The sequence below is a fragment of the Aedes aegypti genome, chromosome 3, assembly GCF_002204515.2.
Source record: "Aedes aegypti strain LVP_AGWG chromosome 3, AaegL5.0 Primary Assembly, whole genome shotgun sequence".
NCBI lineage: Eukaryota > Metazoa > Arthropoda > Insecta > Diptera > Culicidae > Aedes > Aedes aegypti.
In genome coordinates this window covers 404,002,169-404,024,210 of record NC_035109.1, presented here as the reverse complement: position 1 = coordinate 404,024,210, position 22,042 = coordinate 404,002,169, and the positions used below count along the sequence as shown (strand labels likewise).

Genomic DNA, 22,042 nt, shown 5'->3' with positions numbered 1-22,042 from the left:
AGACTCAGGGCCCGCGCGTTTTTTTTTTGTACAATACTGGTTAAGAACCTCGCTTCCAGCATACAGTATTAGCGCGGTGGTACTTGTGATGGTCAATCAGAAGACAATCAGAAAATGAATTCAAAAGCGGTCGTGCCCTCCGTACCGTCATCGTCAGTATAACGCTTGTGGTGTGGTTTAAAAGCGAGCAATTTTCTTGATGCGTGCACCAAGTACACGAAGCGAACGATCTTGTGTTAATTCTATGTAAAAATATGTGGGTTATGATCACTAACTCTATATTGCAATATTAGTTAGAATCCAGTGCTTTATAATTCGAAACTGATGACCCGCATAATTTGAATTATTTTCATATGCAATTTTACAATTTCCCCATAATCCCTGGGCTTGGGATTATATTTTCCAGGGAGCGATGAATTTTGATAATTGATCGCTGTTGTTAGTAGTTTTGATTAGATGTTGGGTGAATTTCAAAGCAATGGCAACCTTTTTATTACAAAATTTAGATTTTATCTTCTGACCCAAAAATTCTGGTTAAACTACTGTACTATGCAGTTGGGCTGCACTAGGCTATCACTCATCAAAATTACTTTCACTTCGGGAAAATATAATTTCAAACTGGCGAGAAGATTACGAACTGAGGGTGGGTTAGGAGCACAATTAGACCCTTGAATGTGCAATGTGGGGTAGTAATTGGGAATGCCATTGACGGTTTGTAATCTTCTACGAGGTTTTCGAAAACCAACAGGGCGCGTGCACCAGGTTGCGGATAGGAGCAAAGGGAGATCAATAGCATCTACCTAAAATAATAGAACAAAAAGCCGTTCGATGATTAGGTAATGTTTTGCGATCTTCTATGGTGTTCTAGTACTATAAAATTCTTCACTCACTGGGAATTTTGGCCTTGATAATAACAATAGTGATAAAAACATAAAATAATACCTAATACTTGATAAGTACAATGTAGCTTCAATATAGTAATAAATGAAATAAAATCAATTTTCTATACTTGACAAGGTTTTGAAGACAATCAATGAGTGAAAGAACTACCTATTAGAAAAGCCACATCAGCTAAGGCTATACATATACAAATGTTGGTCATAGGGTCATGGCGAGCATTCGGTATGTACGTCTATGATTGATTCTTATCTAATAGGGGCACTAGAAGACCACGCGGACAATTTAGAAACAAATTATTTTTATACATCGGTCTTACGATCCGAAAGGCTCAGCTATGCTGCAAAGTCATTTTAAAAGCTATTCATTACTACTGTTTAATTGTTTATAATTCTAACAAAACTACCGTCAAACGGGGTAACTTGCAACACTTTTCAACTTCAAAGCTATGTAGAAAAAAAATTTAAGGATTCAGATGAAACAAAAACCATGTGGTATCCTAATCGCCACGTAAAGAATACCACGCGGTATTAAATTTATCAGCATTTGGTTTTCTGGGATAAGGAGAGACGAAAAATATACATTTTTCAAGCTCCCCCTGATGTGGGGTAACATGCAACACATAGTGCTACCAAAAGTTCACTATTAAAAAGTTAACCTATATCGTGTTATTATGAATATATAATAATTTTCTGCAGTAAAAGCATGACAATAATCAAAAACAGAGTAATCTACTCTTAGTAAACTAATTATTATTGTTTGAATTAGGACTATTAAACCAATTCGATTGAAAGCTCTATTGGATGTTTACACGGGGAAATTCTAGCACATCATAAGTCTCTAAAGTTGGAAAGCCAACTTTTCTACAAATATAATGGAATTTTAAGTTATACTTCGCATAACTTATATTTTTATACAAATTTCAATCAACACAACATATCACATATTGATATGTATGCCTTGAAATAGTCTCTGTTGGTGTTTTGACATAATTATCACCATATTTCATGCAAAAAGTTCCTAATGGCAGATCCACTAATTAAAATTAACTTATAATACAGATTAATACCGATTTTCAAAATTATTCACAATTTTCAGAGAATAAAAATAATTATAATTATAATGAACCGTATTGTAAACTTTGAAATATTTTGTACCAAACGTGTATTGAATTGATTGAGTTACACAAATTTTAATGTTATTGAACAAATATATGTTGAACTTTGCTATTTCATGTGTTTTTGATTACGTGCGGCAAGAAATATCGAACAATTGAGATTAAAATTGCTGTTGCAAGTTACCCCACAAGGGTAGTCAAAAACGTTTTTGAATTTTTATAGTGTTTAAGCATCAAATTATCAAAACTTTTATATTGTCAATTTGTACACTACTAAGTACTGTAACTGATAGCAAATGCCTCGAATGACATATTTCTACCGTTTGTGTGGCACGAGGAACGATTTTCAGCATTATTTTCATACAATCCAACGTGAAATATGATTTTCACCTCCAGCAAACCAACCATAAAAGAAACAATACCCAAACACTCGCCAAAATCTTCTGTTTTATACCTTAGGTCAATAAACGGCGAAATAAATTACAATAATTTAACTTAATGCTAAACCAAACGTTAATTCGGTTACATGTCAAAGTGTTGCAAGTTTCACCCCTGTTGCAAGTTACCCCGTTTGACGGTACATAATTAACTCATTACTAATCACTGTTTCTATATTCTCTTTTTCTCTCCTTCTTATCTGTTGCATGATTATGAGCATCACTAATATAACGCATGAGCATGCACAATAAGAATAATTTCAGGATTGAAAGCAGTACATGGATACCTGGATAGAATAACTTCGAAAAGCGCGCTCAAAATATAATATTTCTGATCAGGGAAGTATTATTATTAAGGGTATGTAAAATTTTTCCATTATTAACACAAACAAATGAACTAATAATATCAAATATTTTTAAAATATTTTTATTTGAATCAGCATCGTCAATTAGTGCAAAAACAGATAAAGTTTGTAAAGTTATCACCATCGATTGAATTGCGCTCTGTATAGTAATGTTCAATCAGTATCAAAATCTCCTAAAGCGTCGCATTGTGCAATCAGCAGCCCTCATATTGTTATTATTTTGTTGTTTATAAAATTTCTAGAAAGCGATCAGCATATTCTTTCTTACTTGTACAATGGCCGATCTATTTGGAATTTTAATAAGTCAAATCTAACTTCAAAACTCAAATTTAATTGCTTTCAGCACATTTACATTTTGCAGCATTAATCGCATTACTGTGTCAAGTCTTCTCCATTCCCTATACCCTACCCCAACCCTTCTTATCCTTTCCGATGGTGTTCAAGTGGTCCGCATAGACTATTACGGCCATTACCTATCCCTTCCCCCGGCTTTGGACTGACTTGCGCTCTCATTGCCCCACCAAACGCTGCAAAATGAAAATGAAAAATGAAAAACAATACATCTGGCAAGAATTGATAAAACAGCAAAATATAAAAATGGTTAACATTTAGCTTCACTAAATAATAAAATTTAAGACAGTATATATATGAAGAACAGCCTATTTTTAAAAGAAGGCAAAATTTATAATCAAACCAACAGAAAAATGGACGCCAAAAAATATTGCGGCATAATAAAACGAAAATACATGAAAAGTGCGTTCAGAATCATCGAAGTGATTGTGCTATTTTTCCCCGAACGACTGGTGACCTCGAAAAGTGGTGACGAGAAAGAACGATAAACAGTCAAAAGACGGAAGTGCTCTGTCATTCTCGACTATGTTGACATGTTGGCAAAAATGCTGAGGACGGTAAAACTCGAAAGAACCGCCAATTAAATAAAGAAGGGTGCATATTAGATGGTCAGTTCGTTCACCACCCCGAAATGTATAAAGTCACGACAATTATGAGTGCGAAACAATTTTCGGGGAAGTGGGCTTGTCGGGGAAAGGGGATATTCGGGGAACTGGCGTTCGGAGAAACGACATTCGGGGAACCGACGTTCGGGGAAAAGTAGCACAACCCATCGAAGGAACTGCAGTAATCGGTTTCTCTTTTCGTTGATAATTTGAGTAGATCAATGTTGTCAATTGCCACCCTTTTGTCAGTTGGAAAAAAAAAACTTCAAAAATATAACTCCAAAGAACAGCCTATGCATACAAGAAGGAGAAATTTATTAAAATTTTAAATCAACAGTTTTCATCCCTATAATTATGGTTACATCATATTTAGAAGAAAAAAAAAATAGAACCATTAAAAGAAGGTTAAATTTGTGCTATATATACTAGAGTGGTTCAAAAAATCGTTTTTGCTCCACACCGCTTATTCGATTCTAGATCAAATTCTGAGTGTTCTCCTGAAATTTGAGCTCATTTGGATGAAAACTGAGACTGCACAAGCCCTTTAAAGTTTATATGGGAATTACTATGGGAAAAGCAACCAATTCATTCAACCAGTCATAGTGTTTGTCCATGTGCTCTTGGAGATTAGAACTACGTTTATACTATAAGATACAATAATCAGCTACAACTTTGCCGAAGACCGTTTTTACATCGGACGCCTCAGTAATTAGTTATTGATTTTTGAATGAGTTGTAAAACTTTGGTTATAATTATTGGGCTGCTCTGCAGGCATCACTGCATATATGCAGTAAAACATAGTAGCCATGATTTGTGCGTGCTATCTTTCGCGCCATGTGCAGCAATGTTGCCTGTTCAGAAGTTAAATGAGCACTGCTGAAGAATTTGTGACTGGATATAAATCAATAACTAATTACTGAGGCGTTCGATTTGAAAACGGTCTTCGGCAAAGTTGTAGCTGATGAATGTATCTCACAGTATCAACGTTGCTCTAATCTCCAAAAGCACTTGGGCAAATACTATGACCGATTGAATGAATTCCCATACAAACATCAAAGGGCTTGTGCAGTCTCAGTTTTCATCCAAATGAGCACAAATTTTGGGACGACACTCAGAATTTGATCTAAAATCGAATGAGCGGTGTGGAGCAAAAACGATTTCTTGAACCACTCTAATATATCCCTCTAACACCCAACCCCGCCTTTAGACGGGGTACACTTTGCAAATTTGTGTATTTTTTTGTAGCTCGAAAATAAAAATGATTTTATTTTTGGCTTAAACCTAGGCTCATAACACGCATATTAGGGAAGTTCTTTATGACTTTTGAAACTTTTTTGTATTTTTGTAAAATGTTTGAAAAATTGTATTCTTGTATCACCTACAAATGCCTGGGGTTAATTTAACGTGTAATATAAAAAATCGTACCTCTAATATTTTTCTATAATCAACCTATCACAGAAGAAGAGCCTGATGGTATTGAAATAAATTCAAATTTGTTTTTCCGTTAGTTACACGGAAAATAAAACATGCTTCGAAAAAAAATTAAAAAAATAATATTTTCAAAAGTACCGTAAAAATGTGATTTTTTATTATTGCCAAAAATCAGTACTCAGAAGAGGCTTCAAGAAAAAATAAAAAATAATAGGGATGTTCAAAAATAAAAATTATAAAAATCGAAAACCAAAATTCATAGATTTGCGAATAAAAATAAATCATTGCCCAAAACGTGTTTAGAACGATTTTAGATAACGAAAAATGATATTTAGATCGAAAATAAAAATTTGGGTATTAGAGGGATATACAGTATGCAAAAAAAGTTTATCCACCCCCAGTGGAAAATTAGATTTCTTCCATAAATCCCACTAAAAAAATAGAACACGGCTATTTGTTGTTCAGTTTCTTATTATTTAGGTAAAAAAAAGTTCAATTCGTGCGAGTTCGATGTAAAAAAAAACAAATTCTCTTGCATTTGAGAGATTGACCAGAGATGTTCTATCGGATTAAGGTCAGGAGACTGTGCTGGCCACTCCATAACCTTAATACGCTTTTCCTTGAACCACTGCGAAACCAGCTTTGAGGTATGTTTCGGATCTCCGTCAGACGCTGGTAGTTTTCGCTTCAAAATGTCCAAGTAAACCTCCTTGGTCATAATTCCATCGATAAACTCAAGTTCTCTAACGCCGGATGTAGCCGTAGATCCCCACACCATGACTCTACCTGCAGAAAAAAATCAAAGTCATGCTCAGTTGGTTGAAAAATCAATGTTGGTAAAGTAACTCACCACCGCCATGCTTGACTGTAGGCCGCAAACACTCCTTTTTCAAACTTTCACCGGTTCGCCGCCATTTTCTTGTGATACCATCAGATCCAAATAGCATTACTTTCGTCTCATCTGACCAAATCACCTTATTCCAGTCATCACTGGTCCATGAAATGTGGAATGTGGTCCTTGGCCCTATTCAATCTTTTTTTTGATATTTTTTGCGGACAACCATGGCTGCCCTTAAGACCTTTCTTATGAAGACGATTTCGTACGGATTGTGATGTCAGCTGAATGGAAAACTCGCTTTCAATTTGTTTCGCAATTTTCGGAGCTGATAGTCCCCGGTCCAGCTCCGCCTTCTTCACGATAGCTCTGTCAATTCGGCCAGTTGTCTTTGAAGGACGTCCCGATCGCTTAGCTGGTAAGATAGAACCACGCTTTTTGTACATCTGCACAACCTAGCGACCGTATCTTTGTGGAGCTGCACAATTCCGGCAATATCACGGTAGCTTTTGCCAGTTTTGTGATGTTCAATATTCAAATTTCGGAAGCTGATCGAAATTTGTGCTTTTTTGGGCATTTTGCAACAAAAAACCTCCATTTTTAACACGAAACTGAAATTTTGAGCACGAAAACTTCAACAGCACAAAATGGATGCTAGACACAATGTTTACATTCGAGAAAGTTGCAGAATATACTCTAAAACTCTGTAATACACACTTAAATCTTAGTATCCGATTGGGGGTGGATAAACTTTTTTTGCATACTGTATATTATATATATTTAGTGCGAAAATTTGTTCCAATAGCGAAACTCAAAAGAAGAATAAATATTTGAAAGAAGGGTAATTTTTGGATAAATAATAAAAAAAACTATTGGCAATAACTTTCCTAATATGCCTAAATTTATTCAAGAGCGCATGATTGTTGAATAAAGTGTCATTTTGTATCAATTGACTCCAAAACAAGCCTGATGTCTTAAGAAAGATTGAATAGAAACGTGAAAACGAAAAATTGAGAAATTCTTGGTTTCAGACTCATTATGTCAAACGACCATTATGCCAAACGACTTTATGCCAAATGACCATTATGCCAAACGACTTTATGCCAAATGACCTACCTTCAAATGACCCCTATTCGCCCCATTTTACGGTACTAGGGCTCTGCACAAAACTCAACCTCGCTCTTTCACTCTTCCATAAATTGTGTGAACAACAAGGCCAGTAAACGTCAAAATCCCATTCATAATCGAAACAGTGCAGAGGCCTATTACCTGCTCCTGCTGAAGCTGTCGGAAAATACGACATCTGAGTGGCTCAAGAACATGACGTAGTGACCGGACTCTTTCTTCAAGAATGCTAAATCCATCACGTTACAAATGTTGACCATGCCTTACTATTACATGAGGCTAGGACAAAACGATTCTGTTCAAGCCCGCATTTTTAGAACATGCTTGAAGTATCAATGTAGGCGAGGGTAGATTGAGTATTTTCGTCCCTGGATACGCGTATTAAGATCTGCACCTCTGTTTCCCAGAGAATTTATAATCATAAATCTTCAAGCTGTTTAGTTGAATACCTTTGAGCAAATAAAAACCGACTATACCATTTATGATGTATTTTATTTATTAAAAATATTATAGTTTATATTTTATTTATTTAAAATATTATAGTTTTTTATTATAAGCAAACTTTCAATTACATTGAAAATTTTGATAGTTTTATTTCTGGCGCGGATTGGTGTTTTCAGTCGCGGTTTAAATTTTAGAAAGCGCGATTTTCGCGGATAAGATTTTGAAGTTTTTGTGACAGCCCTGTGTTTGGAAGTTATCCAGAACTGCAGAAGACCATGCTCATTTCATGCGTCTTCGTAATCGAGTGACTAGTTTGATTAAATAGGCGAAATCTAATTATGTTTCTCAGTTTCAGGTAAAAAGAAAATGTACTCGTGTGAACTATGTGATTTAAAGTTCGATGAATTGGCCGCGCTGGAATATCATAAGTATGGCGAGCATCGTAATGAAAACGACCAAGGTGACAAAGTTATAAAAATGGAAGTAGATGATGGTGATACGATCAAAACGGAAGAATCGAATTTGATATCACCGCTTTTTCAAAACGTGGGTACAACGGCTGAATGCGGAGAGGTCTGCGTTCAAATACATCACGCTGGCGATACTACACTGAGGCAAAAATCTCGCATGATTTTCATAAGATCACACTAATGAACGCGTTTTTTATTATTTTTTTGTTGGTTCATAAGACACTTGTGTATTTCATTCGACGAGATTGAGATTCATAAGACAAGTGTAATTTTTTCATAACAATCAATTGTCAATGTCATAAGAACGCTTATGAACCCCATTGCTCATCATTGTGAAGAACCACGTGAGGCAAATTTTCTCATTTCACTATCAGAAATTCAATATGGCTTCCGAAATGGACGTGTTTGCTGATTTGTCGTTGGCTGACTCCGTTTCTAATGCATCAAAGGGTAAATATTTTCTATTTATCATCAATTCCGCTGTAACTAACACTTTCTTTCGAACAGATTAAGGAATTGGATCCAAACAATAAGATTTGGGAATGAAAATTCAAAACAATTTGTATGACGCGTAAGAAATCACAAACCCCCCTCATCCATTAATCCGCCCCTAACGTAAACCTGCAACAATTCAGGCGTTCTTCACAACTTTTCTCAATAATGTTTCGCTGCTATGATATACTTCTTTGCGTTCAAAATAGGTTAGCCAACTAGAGAAAATCGAATTTTCATCCATTTTGTCGTATCGCAAATCGATTCTAATGCTTACAGTAAAGTGCTTTGATCGAATTGCGGCGTGACAAAATGGATGAAAATTTGATTTTCCCAAGTTGGTTAACCTATTTTTCAACGCGGATTAATATTATTCATTCATTGAAATTTATAATCTAAAGCTCAAATTACACAAGACAGTCTTATGGAACCAAGAATGGTTCAGAACGTAATTCATAAGACTATCTATGGATTTTGTTATCAAGTCAATGATGATTCATAAGATCATCTTACGAAATTCCTTCGAAGTGTATTATGGAAACAACATCTGCCGAAAACCATACGATGGTCTTATGAATTTCAAAGATTTTTCTTGTGTCGTAATTCCATAAGCAAATCTTATGACAGTCTTACGTTTGCTTTCCTCAGTGTAGTCATGTCGGACCAGATTCTGGTAACATTCCTATTAAAATGGAGCCCCTAGCTGAAGAAACAGAGCTAGAACATCACCAAGTGGAGGTTAGTATGATACATGGAATTCAGCACTTTATTGTAAGTTAAAAGCAACTTTTTTTTATATTAGTTTGTATAACCAGGTAACCATTAAGCCTTGTATTGGGATGAAATGTTGATTTATGGCTGATTCAAATATAAAATATAAAGCCGTATACAAGGATTCTATAACATTCCCCAGAAAACCATTCCCCCGAAAACCTTTCCCCAGAATTCCGTTCCCCAGAATGCACCTGTTACGTATAATCTTCACTGGCCGGACTAGTGCACCCACGGAAATCACTCGCGGAATAGTGCGTTTCGGATAGTGGTTTAAACACTCGATTTAACAGTCTAACCGACAGTTTATTTACGGGAATAACTACGCACGGGAAATAACTACGCACGGACTTCACTGTAGCGGACTGTATTTAATTTCAACTAAACCGACACGGCCGACGCACGGGAGAGAACTAACTGATCGGTCTCGATCTACTGCCTGATGCCTACACCGATGGCACTCAACTACCGAAGATCTCTTGCTATGCTGCTATCAGTAATGAGCGGTGGTGATAAAGAGATAGGGACTCATTCTGATTCGGCTACCGATTCGCTCTGTGAGTCGTATACGGGCCTATCATATACTACGTAACAGCACCATTCCCCAGAAAGCAATATGAATATCCATTTTTTTCTTTTTTTTTAATTATTGCTTTGCGTGAGTCACTTATGTGGGGGGCGCAGATAGCCGTAGCGGTAAAAGCGCAGCTATTCAGCAAGACCAAGATGAGGGTCGTGGGTTCGAATCCCACCGGTCGAGGATCTTTTCGGGTTGGAAATTTTCTCGACTTCCCAGGGCATAGAGTATCTTCGTACCTGCCACACGATATACGCATGCAAAAATGGTCATTGGCATAGTAAGCTCTCAGTTAATAACTGTGGAAGTGCTCATAAGAACACTAAGCTGAGAAGCAGGCTCTGTCCCAGTAGGGACGTAACGCCAGAAAAGAGGAAGAAGAGTCACTTATGTGACAGGATAAGGTCTGGTGTGACAAAACAAATACAGTGCTGTTCTGAATAATAGCAGCGCATGTCGATTTTCATACAAAATGCTCAACTTTGACATGCTGTAGTTTTGTCCCCTTTCAAGCAATCGAGTTGAAATTTTTTCCACAGAACTACAAATATGCCCAACTTTGTAAACACAAAATTTCAAAATTTTCTAAGCCCCTGCCGGAAAGTGAGATACTAGGTGAAATTGTTCGAAAAAATAGCAGTTTTAAAAATTTGAATTTCGGCTTGACATTATAGTTTTAAATTGTATATCACTTACCATTGGAACAATCTCCTCCTACTTATCAAACCTACACCTAAACCGAAAATGTTTAAAATATTTGTAGAAGAAAAATTTTAAAATGAAAAACTGCTATTTTTTCGAAAAATTTCACCTAGTGTCTCACTTTTCGGCAGGGACTCAGAAAAAACTGAAATTTTGTAGTTACAAAATTGATCATATTTGTAGTTCTGTGGAGAAAATTTCAGCTCGATTGCTTGAAAGGGAACAAAACTACAGCATGTCAAAGTTGAGCATTTTGTATGAAAATCGATATGCGCTGCTATTATTCAGAACAGCACTGTATGTAGGTAGGAGGGTTAGGGACATAATGAACACACGGGGCGAAATGGACACCCCCTTACTCTCTGGGAATATGCATATTTCAGCAAAACTTTATTAACTGTACGAAATCTGTATTGTATATGAACGTTTAGACGGTATAACAGTTTACGCTTTGCTCCATTTGTCCTCTGAAATTCTACTATATTTTTTTCTCAGCTTCAAATTAGTTTATAAGCAAAGCGGAGAAAGCGGTGGATTTAATTTTAGAGCAAAGAAACATATTTTCATTCTATGTAAAATAAGCATTTACCTAATGTGTACAATATGCCCCTAACCCCCCTATTCATGAGTATTTTGCATATTATAATAATACACCCTTCTTTTAATACATTCCCATAAAATATACAGACTATATGTTTATTTTTCCATATATAGTGATGCACCCTTCTTTCAGTACACTGAGCCAACTTTTCATATCAGATTTATCTGCAAACACATATAGTTTTTTTCCATGTGGTTTTTCACATAACGTTCATCAGTTTACGACATAAATACTCGCTATTTGGTTATGATTAGATTCATCAGATAATACACATACCATTGATTAAAAATACATATGTGAGTTATTGGATTTTGTTAATGAATACCATGCGAAATTCAGATGAAACTCATTAATTTTCTTTGCGACTTTACTATGATCGTTTAATGAATTACAAAGGGGTATAGTATACATTGAGAGATTTATTCCACTGAAATAGACAAAACATATAATTTCCTTTTTGCATTATTTATTCAATACATTATCTGCGTTCATTCTTTTTTTTTTTTCAAAAAATAACGAAGATGGCTATCAGAAGGCCGGCTCCAGAGGCAATATTCGAAAGTAAAAATATGCTCTATATAATTTCATTGTGTCATTGGGAGATACTTCAATGCATCATTAAATATTTATTTAACTTGAAATATCGCTTCGTCTGTTGGCCAATGAGCCCGACTTCCATGGAATGTGCACATATTAACAACAAAATATTGTTTTGTATCGTGTACCGATTCCAACTCTGTTTCTTTCTCCCATGATCCATTATCTTGTAGAAGACTGAGATTTTCTGATGATGTTCGTTCTGCAAATTTCGAACAACGAATGAAAATTTATTTAGTCTATTGAATATATACATTAAATTTACATTTTTCCACTGTCAATCATGAACTTTGTACAAAAACACTAAAAAGATTATAATTATTCTTTCGAAGCTCCAGAACAACTAATCAAGTACGCCATTTTAATAAAATGCTTTATAAGAAAACAAAATTTTCACATCTGCACATCACATAACCATTATCGGATAACATACATGGCTTCTGTTCATATACAATTTACAGTATTGACCAATGAAAGTGACAGAGTATTTTGATGAGTATTATGTATTTTTCACATACATTTCAATGGATGCATATAACATGGATATGATTTCTATCAACCTAAGGATATGTGACGTTTTTAATAACTTTTATGATATTTTTTGGTTCAGTGTATTATCTCATTAATGATATAGGCAAAATATATCTATGGAGAGCCCCCATATAGCATAAGGTCACTTGGCATAAAATGATTTGGTATAAAGCCGTTTGCCATCCAGCCATACTTATGCTCCTTCTTTTCAAAAAGGATGTTCTTCATGTCATGCCAAATGGTCATTGGCCAAATGACCATTATATCAAATGGTCCTTGATCATTTAATCAATCATGCCAAATGCCTTCTTGCCATTTGGTATCCTTACGGAAAAATTTGTCTATATCGTCAACAGGATAAGACTGAAAGAAGGGTGTATCACTATTTTGTGCAAAATTAAACAAGTCATTTGTAATTTAGACTTGACGCAAAGAAGGGCGTATCATTTTAATGTGCAGAATAGTAAGTTCTTATTCTGCCGAGTTTACGTAATCATTATATCGGAAACGTATAATATCAGTGGCGATTTCCTAACCTCAAATCTACCTGTTCCACGAATAGAAATTCTTGAATTTCAGCAACAAATTCGCATGCAATGAGTAGAGATTTGTTAGAATGGACGATTTCAATAACTAACTTTTTGATTTATAATCTAAATTTGCCGAAATAGTCGTTTTTAGAGTCGTAGAACAGATAAAAAGTGAGGTTACGAGTCGCCACTGTATAATATGATACTACGAACGTCTTTATTCTAATCGGTGTAGCCCTAAAAAGTAAGAGATGATGCACCTTCTTAAAACATTGATGAAAAGCTGCATATATCACTACATTTGATAAAATTGGACATACATGTGAAATTATACATTTGGAAACTACTATACCGAAAGAAGGGTGTAGCTCTATTTTGTGCAGAGTAGCGATGAGTTGTATATTCTTTTAAATAAATATTGGATATTGTGTTTCCCCATAGACTGATCTATCAGTCTTCATAAGTGCCAATAAAAGTGCAACTACTGTGATATGATAGTTCATTTGCAAATGAAATTTAAATTATGCGTAAAGTGTTCATAATTAGCAGCACCAATGCTAATCTTCTCATGTACTTGTAAACAACTTTGTATGGAGTTTAATTTTCAAGTTTTTTAAATAGATTATTTCAAAACTTCAAAGTAGGTATGTAATTTTCTGGGGAATGGTTCATTCTGGGGATTGGTTTTCTGGGGAATGGTTCATTCTGGGGAGTGAAATTCTGGGGAATGGTACATTCTGGGGAATGAGATTCTGGGGAATGGAATTCTGGGGAATGGGTTTCGGGGGAATGGTTTTCTGGGGAATGCTATAGAATCGTATACAAGGGATTGAGTCCAATATACGGCTTATGATTACCTGGGTAGTATCGACTTATAACAATTAAGTAATCGCTTTTTAGTCGACCATTGCTTCAAGTACTTTCAAGCAGGAAACCGACGTGAATATGTCTTCAAACGAGACTATTGCTACAACAATACAAATCAAAAGTGAACCAGTAGACATCAACGACGCTGTTAGTATTGAGAATATTGAAGATGGCGATAACCAACAGTATCAGTCACGTGCACCTTTGGATGCTGCAGCACCAGTTGCAAACATGCCAAGCGAGGACAAGGTTAGTATTCATTCAAAAAATCCAGACCAGAAATTTAAGTGAGTATGTACTACCGTAAAGTGGGGTGAATAGAAACAAAGTGACCTACAGGTAGAAATGTGTGTATTATGTAAAGATAAACTTAAAAAACCTACTAAAATATATTTTTTTCATTAGTTCAATAGTAACAGAGTATCGACAGAATATTTTCAAAACATAAATTTTGCTACATTTTGCTTAAACAAAATAAGAAGAAAATATTAAAATTTCAACCATTTTTGATAGCTTGAAACATCCGCCATTATTGACATTTTGCAACATGATCAAAAAATGAAATTGTTTTTAAAAATTTCAATTTTTTTCTTCACTAGGTGAATTTGTTATGATATTTCTTTAAGATGCACTCGAACAAGTGTTAATTTTTCCATTAAAATGAAAAAAATATTGATATTTACAACATTTTCACTAATATTTTCACTAATATTTGTACGAAAAAATTTTTGGTTTTTAACGACAATTGGGGTCTCAGCTAAGGAAGACGGGACCCATATTTGAGAGTAATAAAAATGGTTTTTATCTACACGGTTTAAGTTGTACACATTCAAACATGTCGGAGAGTGTTTCTATTCTCCCCATTTTACGGTACTTTCTTGTTTGAGCTAGATCAAAACCAATCAATTAATACTGCATAAAATGACTATTTTTCAGAACACGAATATCCCGCAACTAATCAAACCCCAGAAAGTTCCTAAACTCAAGGTTAAATGTCCTCACTGCTTTAAGAACTATCTCACCGGTGTAATCTTCGACAAACATTCCCAGCATTGTGGCCCAAGAGACTGCGAAGTTTGCAACTTAAAATTTGACAAATATCACCAATACATCTATCACATGGTTTGTATTTTTTACGTAGTCATTCAAATTGCAGATCACGTGTTAATTTTTGCACTCATTTTTTTTCGTTCATTTGCAGAAAAAATATCACAAAGAGATGAAACTCACCTGTCCACATTGTCCAAAAGTGTTCATTGAACAATCAGATTTCACGAAGCACACAGAGTGCTGTGCGACGCGAAAGTTCCAATGTGAATTCTGTGCGCTACGATTCCAACGGACAATTGATTTGGTGACCCATAAATCGGCACTGCACAAAAGCGAGATGGTCAAGGCTGCTGACCTCCCGAAGGCGCCGGTCAGTGATGAGGGCAAAATCCTACTCGAAGATAGTAGTATTAACATCAAAACGGAAATAACGCTGGAGGAAACCGCGCTACAGGAGCAGGATGTCAAGCTCGAGGACTCTGTGATCGGAAATGAAGATCCGAATGTAAGTACTCTATTTTCTAGAAGTTCAAAAAGAAGTATATGGTCATCTTATCCAAAAAGGCGCCGACTGGTATTGAAACCAAAGCACTATGATGAGAAATAATCACGTTAACCACTAAACCACCGATACAATCACAGGGATTGTAGCAGGTGTCTTGTTGGAGAGTTGGTCACTATTTTAATGCAAGTCTTTTGAAAGTCTCCATTTTTTATGGAAGATCTCTAAAGTTTATATTTAAAACAAAATGCTCTCTAGAGTCACGATGGTTCTTATCTTGCTTGCAGTCAATCTTGGTGTAAAATTCTAGAGACTCCAGAGAAACCCTCAGATACTAATTGCGTGACTATTCCACAGGTTCTGCAGGAATTTCTTCACAGATTGCTGGAGGAAATGATTTCAGAAAATCATTCAGAGTCCCTCCACTCAATTATCAGATAGACTTCAAAAGATTTTCCAAGGGATGTTGAAAGATTTTTTTTCAGATTTTGATTCATGAAATCTTTGAGCACTCCAATTCTACTACCTCCAGTAATTCCCTCTGAAAATATTCCCAGTTATTATCCCAGAATTTTCTCTAGATATTTTTTTCCTCGACTTCTAGGAAATCTTCCAAAGATTCATACGAAAGTTTTTCTAAGAAAATCCTCAGACATCTAACAATTCCTACGTCGATTATTCCAATATTTCTTCCATGCATTTTCTTTCTAAAACCTCCAAGAAGTTCTCCAATAAACCTCCGGGCATCATTCGAGGAAATTTATTGAGAACTCTTCCAGGAATTCCCCAATAAATCCGACCAGGGTTTCCTCATCGAATTACTCCAGATACTTCTCTCGGAATTTCTCCAGCTTTTCATCCAACTATTATTGCTGCGGTTCAAAAATTTTTCAAGTAAAATCTCCATGGATTCTTCGAAACTTTTCGAAATGTTCAACATCAGCTAATCCTAGAGCCAGAGGCGTCTGGTCAGCCTGTTCAACCTGTTCATTGAACAGGTAGGCCATTTAAATCCAAATCGTGCAACTAGTTTTAAAAATCAAATTCAAGAAATCTTAAAATAGCATGAGGATTTTCTATATAGTGTGGGTTCATACGCACTACATAGAAAGTAGCATAGCAATTACCCAAAGGTATCAAGAACGATCGTGTAGTGTGCTGAATTCTTGCGCCATGTAAAAAGCACGCTTGATATCCACAGCACGAGCGTGGTACTTCGCTAAGACAACAGCGCAAAAGTTGAAGAGACATGCTGTCAGAAAAAAACTACTGTGCATACAAGTACAACCCATCGAGAATATATACTAAGGTGTGGAAGAAGAAGCAAAAGCTGTGTATTAGTAACAAGAAAAAACGTAAACAAAAATCTAATACGTCACTATTTTACACGGCTTCTTATGGGAGCTCGCCTGCTTGTAGTTGCAGCGCACATTTTGCACCGTACACGAATGTCACTCACACTAAATGTCGTCTTCTCCACCTCGGTATATATTCTCATTGCGTACAACCTGTTCAGCTGCCACTGTTGAACCAAATCCCATATAACTAAGGTCCCACATACCTTCAAAGCTTAATAATCTGTACACGCTCAAAAGCATGCATGTGTGGAAGCAACCCGTTCAATGAAAAAAATGAACAGGTTTCACTTTTTCTCTTTAGGAAAGATTAGTGCACGCTGAGAAGTTTCCTAGTAGAATGGATTTTGTTCATATTTACAACAGCTTAGAAGGATATCTACATTATAACTTGAATAATTCAAATCAAATTGATAACAATCAAATGCATACCAAGCATACGTAAATTTGATTCATCCATTGTTAAACTTACACATTCTGGTCCTTGTTGAAGTTAGTGCAGTCAATATGGAAATGGAGTGTTCTTAGAGTGTAAAGCATGCAAGTATGATGCCAAGTTTCATGCAATACGGAGTCGGTGTTTCTCGACACGTTCAACTAGCCGATTTGAACAGGCTGAGGAAGATGATAAAAGCTCAGGAAGAATGTGTTATCAGTGATTTTTTTTGTAGACTGCTTCAATGTGCATTCGTTGAATAATAATTGATTCCTTAGTTGTTTTCTCTATAGCTTATTGTGAGATTTATGTTTTTTTTTTTTAAGAAGGATTACGAAGCGGACAGCGTACAAATCATTTGCGACGTGCTCTTACGCTGCATTCTTACAATTTTCAAGCGTTGGTGGTAACGGACAGATATGCGCGCAATTCAAACGTAACATCAAAATCCAAGTAGGTTCGATTTTTTTTTGTTCCTTCAAGGACGCGAATGTTTCAAATTACCGTATTGATCCATATTACGGACAGCTCCAAATTCCGGACACTCTGTATGGAAAACATTTCACACGAAATGTTTCAATTTTTGCCGTTCAAAAGTTCTCATTCCAAGGCTCCTTTTGATAAGCTTTTTCCATAGAAATTTATGCAAATTTATAATGCCCAACTGCCTTAGACGTATATTTAGCGGCTCGACGATTTCTATTGATGATTCGACTTTTCCATTAATGATTTTCATGAGCTGTCCGGAATTTGAACCAAAGTGTCCGGAATATGAGGCAAAAGTGAGGAAGCGTCCGGAATAAGAATAATGAAAGGCCACACATTTTGATTTATTTGAAATTATTCAACTTGCGGAAGCGTATTCTTTACTCATCATTAAAAAGTTAACGCTGGGGAATCATACAGAATGATTATTTTGTATGCTTTATGCTGAGTTATACTTCACTGAGACCTTAATAAGCGGTTTCTTCACCACCGCTTAGGCCCTAAACCTGGTTTAATCGTATGGGTAAACCTGGTTTATGGCTTAAGCGAAGGTGAAGAAATCGGCCCTAAGTGTCCGTAATATGAATCAAGACGGTAGCTGAATCTGAAACATTTGGTGATTTTTATTATTATGTCGATATACCGGACATTTTCAGTTAATCGCATTCCGTGCATTTTTCTTGCAGAGCACAAGACACAACACAATCCTATTCTCATATTAGTTGCAATGCTTGGGGCGAGAAAATTATTTAAAAAAAATAGTGTTATCTTTCTAAATTTCTACCGGATACACGAGATTAATATTCAGCTAAAAATATTTCTAGGTCACACACTTAAATTATTTTACCGACCTCAGTAAAACTTTTCGCCGAGAACCCAACAGCTGAGAATTCGGTAATTTTTAAAGCCGAATCTCGGTACTTATTTTACCGAGATTTCAGCAATCTGATTTTTTTGCCGAGATTTCGGTGAACGTTACCGTTATTCGGTAATTTTTTTACCGAGAATCGTCAAATTATTACCGAGATATCAGCTGTTGGGTTCTCGGCGAAACCATTTAAGTGTGCAAGTAAAACGTAACAGGAATTTGTTTAAATATCGATCACTGCAGTTTGCACATTGATATATTTGGTTATTTCTGATATGTTTTGTAGCTTAAACTTCCAAAATTCGGTTAATGATCAATTCACTGTTTAAATAAGTGTTATTAATTAAATTTAAAAAATATATTTCTTGCTACACACATAACTGGTTTGGGCACGCGACGCCTCTGCCTAGACCCAGTTTAATTGCAATTATTCACGCATTTCTTCAGGGATTCTGTCCGATGATTTTCAAGGAATTCTTTCAGAAAATTTTGCAGGATATTGTACAGATATTCGATTGATTATGTTTTATAATTATGTTACTAATTTTTCAAAAAATAAAATCACGGGAAAAACTTCTTGCAGAGTTCATAAAGGTTTCAAGTTCATGTCATCATGGTTCATCAGAGGTTACTTTAGTTTTTTTTTTAGAGGCTCCTAAGGTCATTTCAAATAATTCTCCTTTATTTCTGAAAAATTTCCCTGGAAGAATGTCTGGTCTTGATCCTTGTCTCGGAGAAAGTTCTTGGTAAATCGATGTAAGAATCACTTGATAAATTCGTGGAGAACTTACTTTCTTGAACAATTTCGGAAAGACCTTCGGAAGTATTCCTTATGGAATTTCAAAGATAATTTCTGTAATTATTTGTAGAAACATTCCAAGTTGAATTCCTGAAGGTATCTTAAACGAAATTCTAGGAGTTACACTGTTATGGGTTACCTAGTCACAATCATTAGTGACTCTGTCCTACATGCAATTCCAATGGAAACGAATAGTGTGACAACTGTAATTCCTAAGGAATTTCGTGAAAGATCACAGACAAAATACAAGCAGTAGGGTAGATTGCCAATTATTGCACACTCCGCATATTTCCATTCATTCAAAGAATACAGAGAATGTTGATCGCCGATTGGATTTTTCACGAAATTATCGAACATTTCGGCAACAATTCCGGTACTAATATTTTGAATTGAAGCAATTCTATGATTTTTAAAATGAGATTCAATTTTGAAAATGCACAACTACCGTAAAACGGGGTAACTTTGATAGTTTTTCTCGAAGAAAACTTGAATATTTATGCATGCTGTTTCAAAGAATAATAATAGGGTCCTAAAGCCCTGTCCCAATTTTAGTGCCAAACGCTTAAGTTTATGCCAAAAACACATGTTTACTCAATTTTCTAATGTTTTCCGTTGGTTTAAGCCCAAAAAACATTTTTTTAAATTTTGTCACATCCTTTGGCTTTAACTCAAATGTTGGGTGTATTTTGTTTTCCGTGTCCCTTCCGAAATGTCAGATAGGAACAACCCCAGTGGTCGAACTAAAACCCCTGTGGTGTTTTTGTCGACTAAGCGAACGTCAAACATGATCACAAGTGTCAAGGTTGATTAATGGACCAAATTTTTAAATTAAAGTTTAAACATGATATAGCCATTATTTGAGCGGGAAAAATTGCTAAAGTAATTACAGTAACATGCTTTTTCGTGTGATTAAATAAAAATAAGATTTCATTAAAAATTTTAGGACCCAATTTATATTTTTAAAACAAGTACTGGCATCCTAGCTATCGATTGCAGTCGATAGGTTTCCAAAAGATTTATTATGAATGGATATATAATTTTTCGAAAGTTGGTTTTCTGTTTTGGGGTAACTTTGATAATGGAGTATAAATCGAACAAAATTGAATGAATAACGAACATTTGTAGGGTATTGCATACCTCTAGGCGTTTAACGTTATATGGAAATTTCTGACTTAGATTACAAAAATCATCCCAGTTTGTGAAAATGCTATTCGCTAAGAGATTTGAGACCGTATTCAAGTTCTATGATAACTAGGCTGTCAAAGATAAGTAGCAAACTATTCAAAACTACATCAAATAGTGATCGTAGAACAGATTGTTTGTAAGCGTTTCGAAAATGCTAAAATTGTGTCAATTTTCAATATTCGTATAAAAAGCCTCAAATGCACTTGATTCCAATGAAAATAGCTTTGACATGAAGTGTCATACTAATACTCTTTACTTTTGCATTTGTTTTGCTTAACTGATGAACAGAAACTTCGTTATTTCGTTTAATATGTTGTGGGTCTCGCACTATCAAAGTTACCCGCATTATCAAAGTTACCCCGTTTTACGGTACTTGAAACTGTTTTATTTCTTTATTGACACGTCATATCCGGCTTTCTCAAAAACAAATAACGAGTGGTGGAAATTCTACAGAGCAGAAATGCAATTGCTGTCCTATAATGTAAGAACTAACATTGGAAATGTTGCAGTTATAATGTTGTCGAATCATTTCAACTAACATAACTGAACAGAAGAAAATTCAAGTGAAAAGAATAACGTTTTCTTTGTTTACATGTTACTTATGTTATTGTTCATTGGGAAGCCTTAACAATGTTTGTTTTTGAATTTATTGTTCAAAACGGTATACTATTCACTTGCCCCACTTTTGGGGCAAGTGAAAAGTAAGGAGACATTTTTCAAAAACTTTTTCTGTATTTTTTTCTCCAATTTTTCATAAAAATCAATTTGAGCATGCTGCTTATATTTGGTGGGTGTCAAGCTAAAAAGTATACACGACCTCATTTGTTTCAATTTAAAGTCTCTAGGATTTGAAGAATCTCAACTATGCGAATTCCATTACCCATTTGCCCCACGGTACCTTACCTATTTTAATCCCATGAACAATAATTGGCTCAAACAACTGCTTCAGTTCCTAATTTATTGCACACGCCATAATATATCTTTTTTGCCATGTAGGTATCAGTTCTGTCAGTTCGATCAGCGGGGAGTTTAGTTTATTTTTGGCAAAAAAGGTTTTGTTCGTGCATTTTCTCTGCAGTTTTTTTCTAATTTTCCACGGAATTTCAACCTCAATTATGGATACGCAAGTAACATTTACTTATTGTGCAACAGTATCTGAACGGGACATACGTGCTTGGTTCCAAAAGATTCAACAATATTTGCAAGAGCATAGTTTGGAGGACATTCTCACGGATCCGCGACGTGTTTTGAACGGCGATGAAACGATGTTCCTGTTTGATCCTGTCACAAAAGCTGTAATCGCGTCAAAAGGAAACCGCAATGTATATTTGGTCCAGCAGGCTGATTCCGAGAAAAATGTTACTGTACTGTTCACATTTGATGCTGATGGATACATGTTTCCTCCAGATGCGATCTTGCCGTATAAGCGGTTGTCCAAGCAGCTTATTACGAGATTTGATCCTGAATGGGGTGTCGGAAAATCGGACAGAGGATGGATGGACAGCGAAAATTTCATGGCCTACATACAAAATGTCTTGCACCCGTCATTGGTACGCCGGAATGTTCCTTTTCCAGTAATTTACTTTGTGGACGGACATTCGTCCCATACTGGATAC

The 22,042-nt window shown here is 35.5% G+C and overlaps 1 protein-coding gene across 1 annotated transcript in view; it reads left to right on the top strand.

Moving 5' to 3' along the window:
- The window catches only part of LOC5566714 (zinc finger protein 184), a 55,399-nt gene that overhangs the window by 12,512 nt on the left and 20,845 nt on the right, over positions 1–22,042 (top strand). The window contains exons 4-8 of the mRNA XM_021855646.1: positions 7,957–8,212; positions 9,220–9,307; positions 13,779–13,994; positions 14,682–14,867; positions 14,947–15,300. Of these exons, the coding sequence (XP_021711338.1) occupies positions 7,957–8,212; positions 9,220–9,307; positions 13,779–13,994; positions 14,682–14,867; positions 14,947–15,300 (1,100 nt within the window). The remainder of the gene's footprint in view (positions 1–7,956; positions 8,213–9,219; positions 9,308–13,778; positions 13,995–14,681; positions 14,868–14,946; positions 15,301–22,042) is intronic.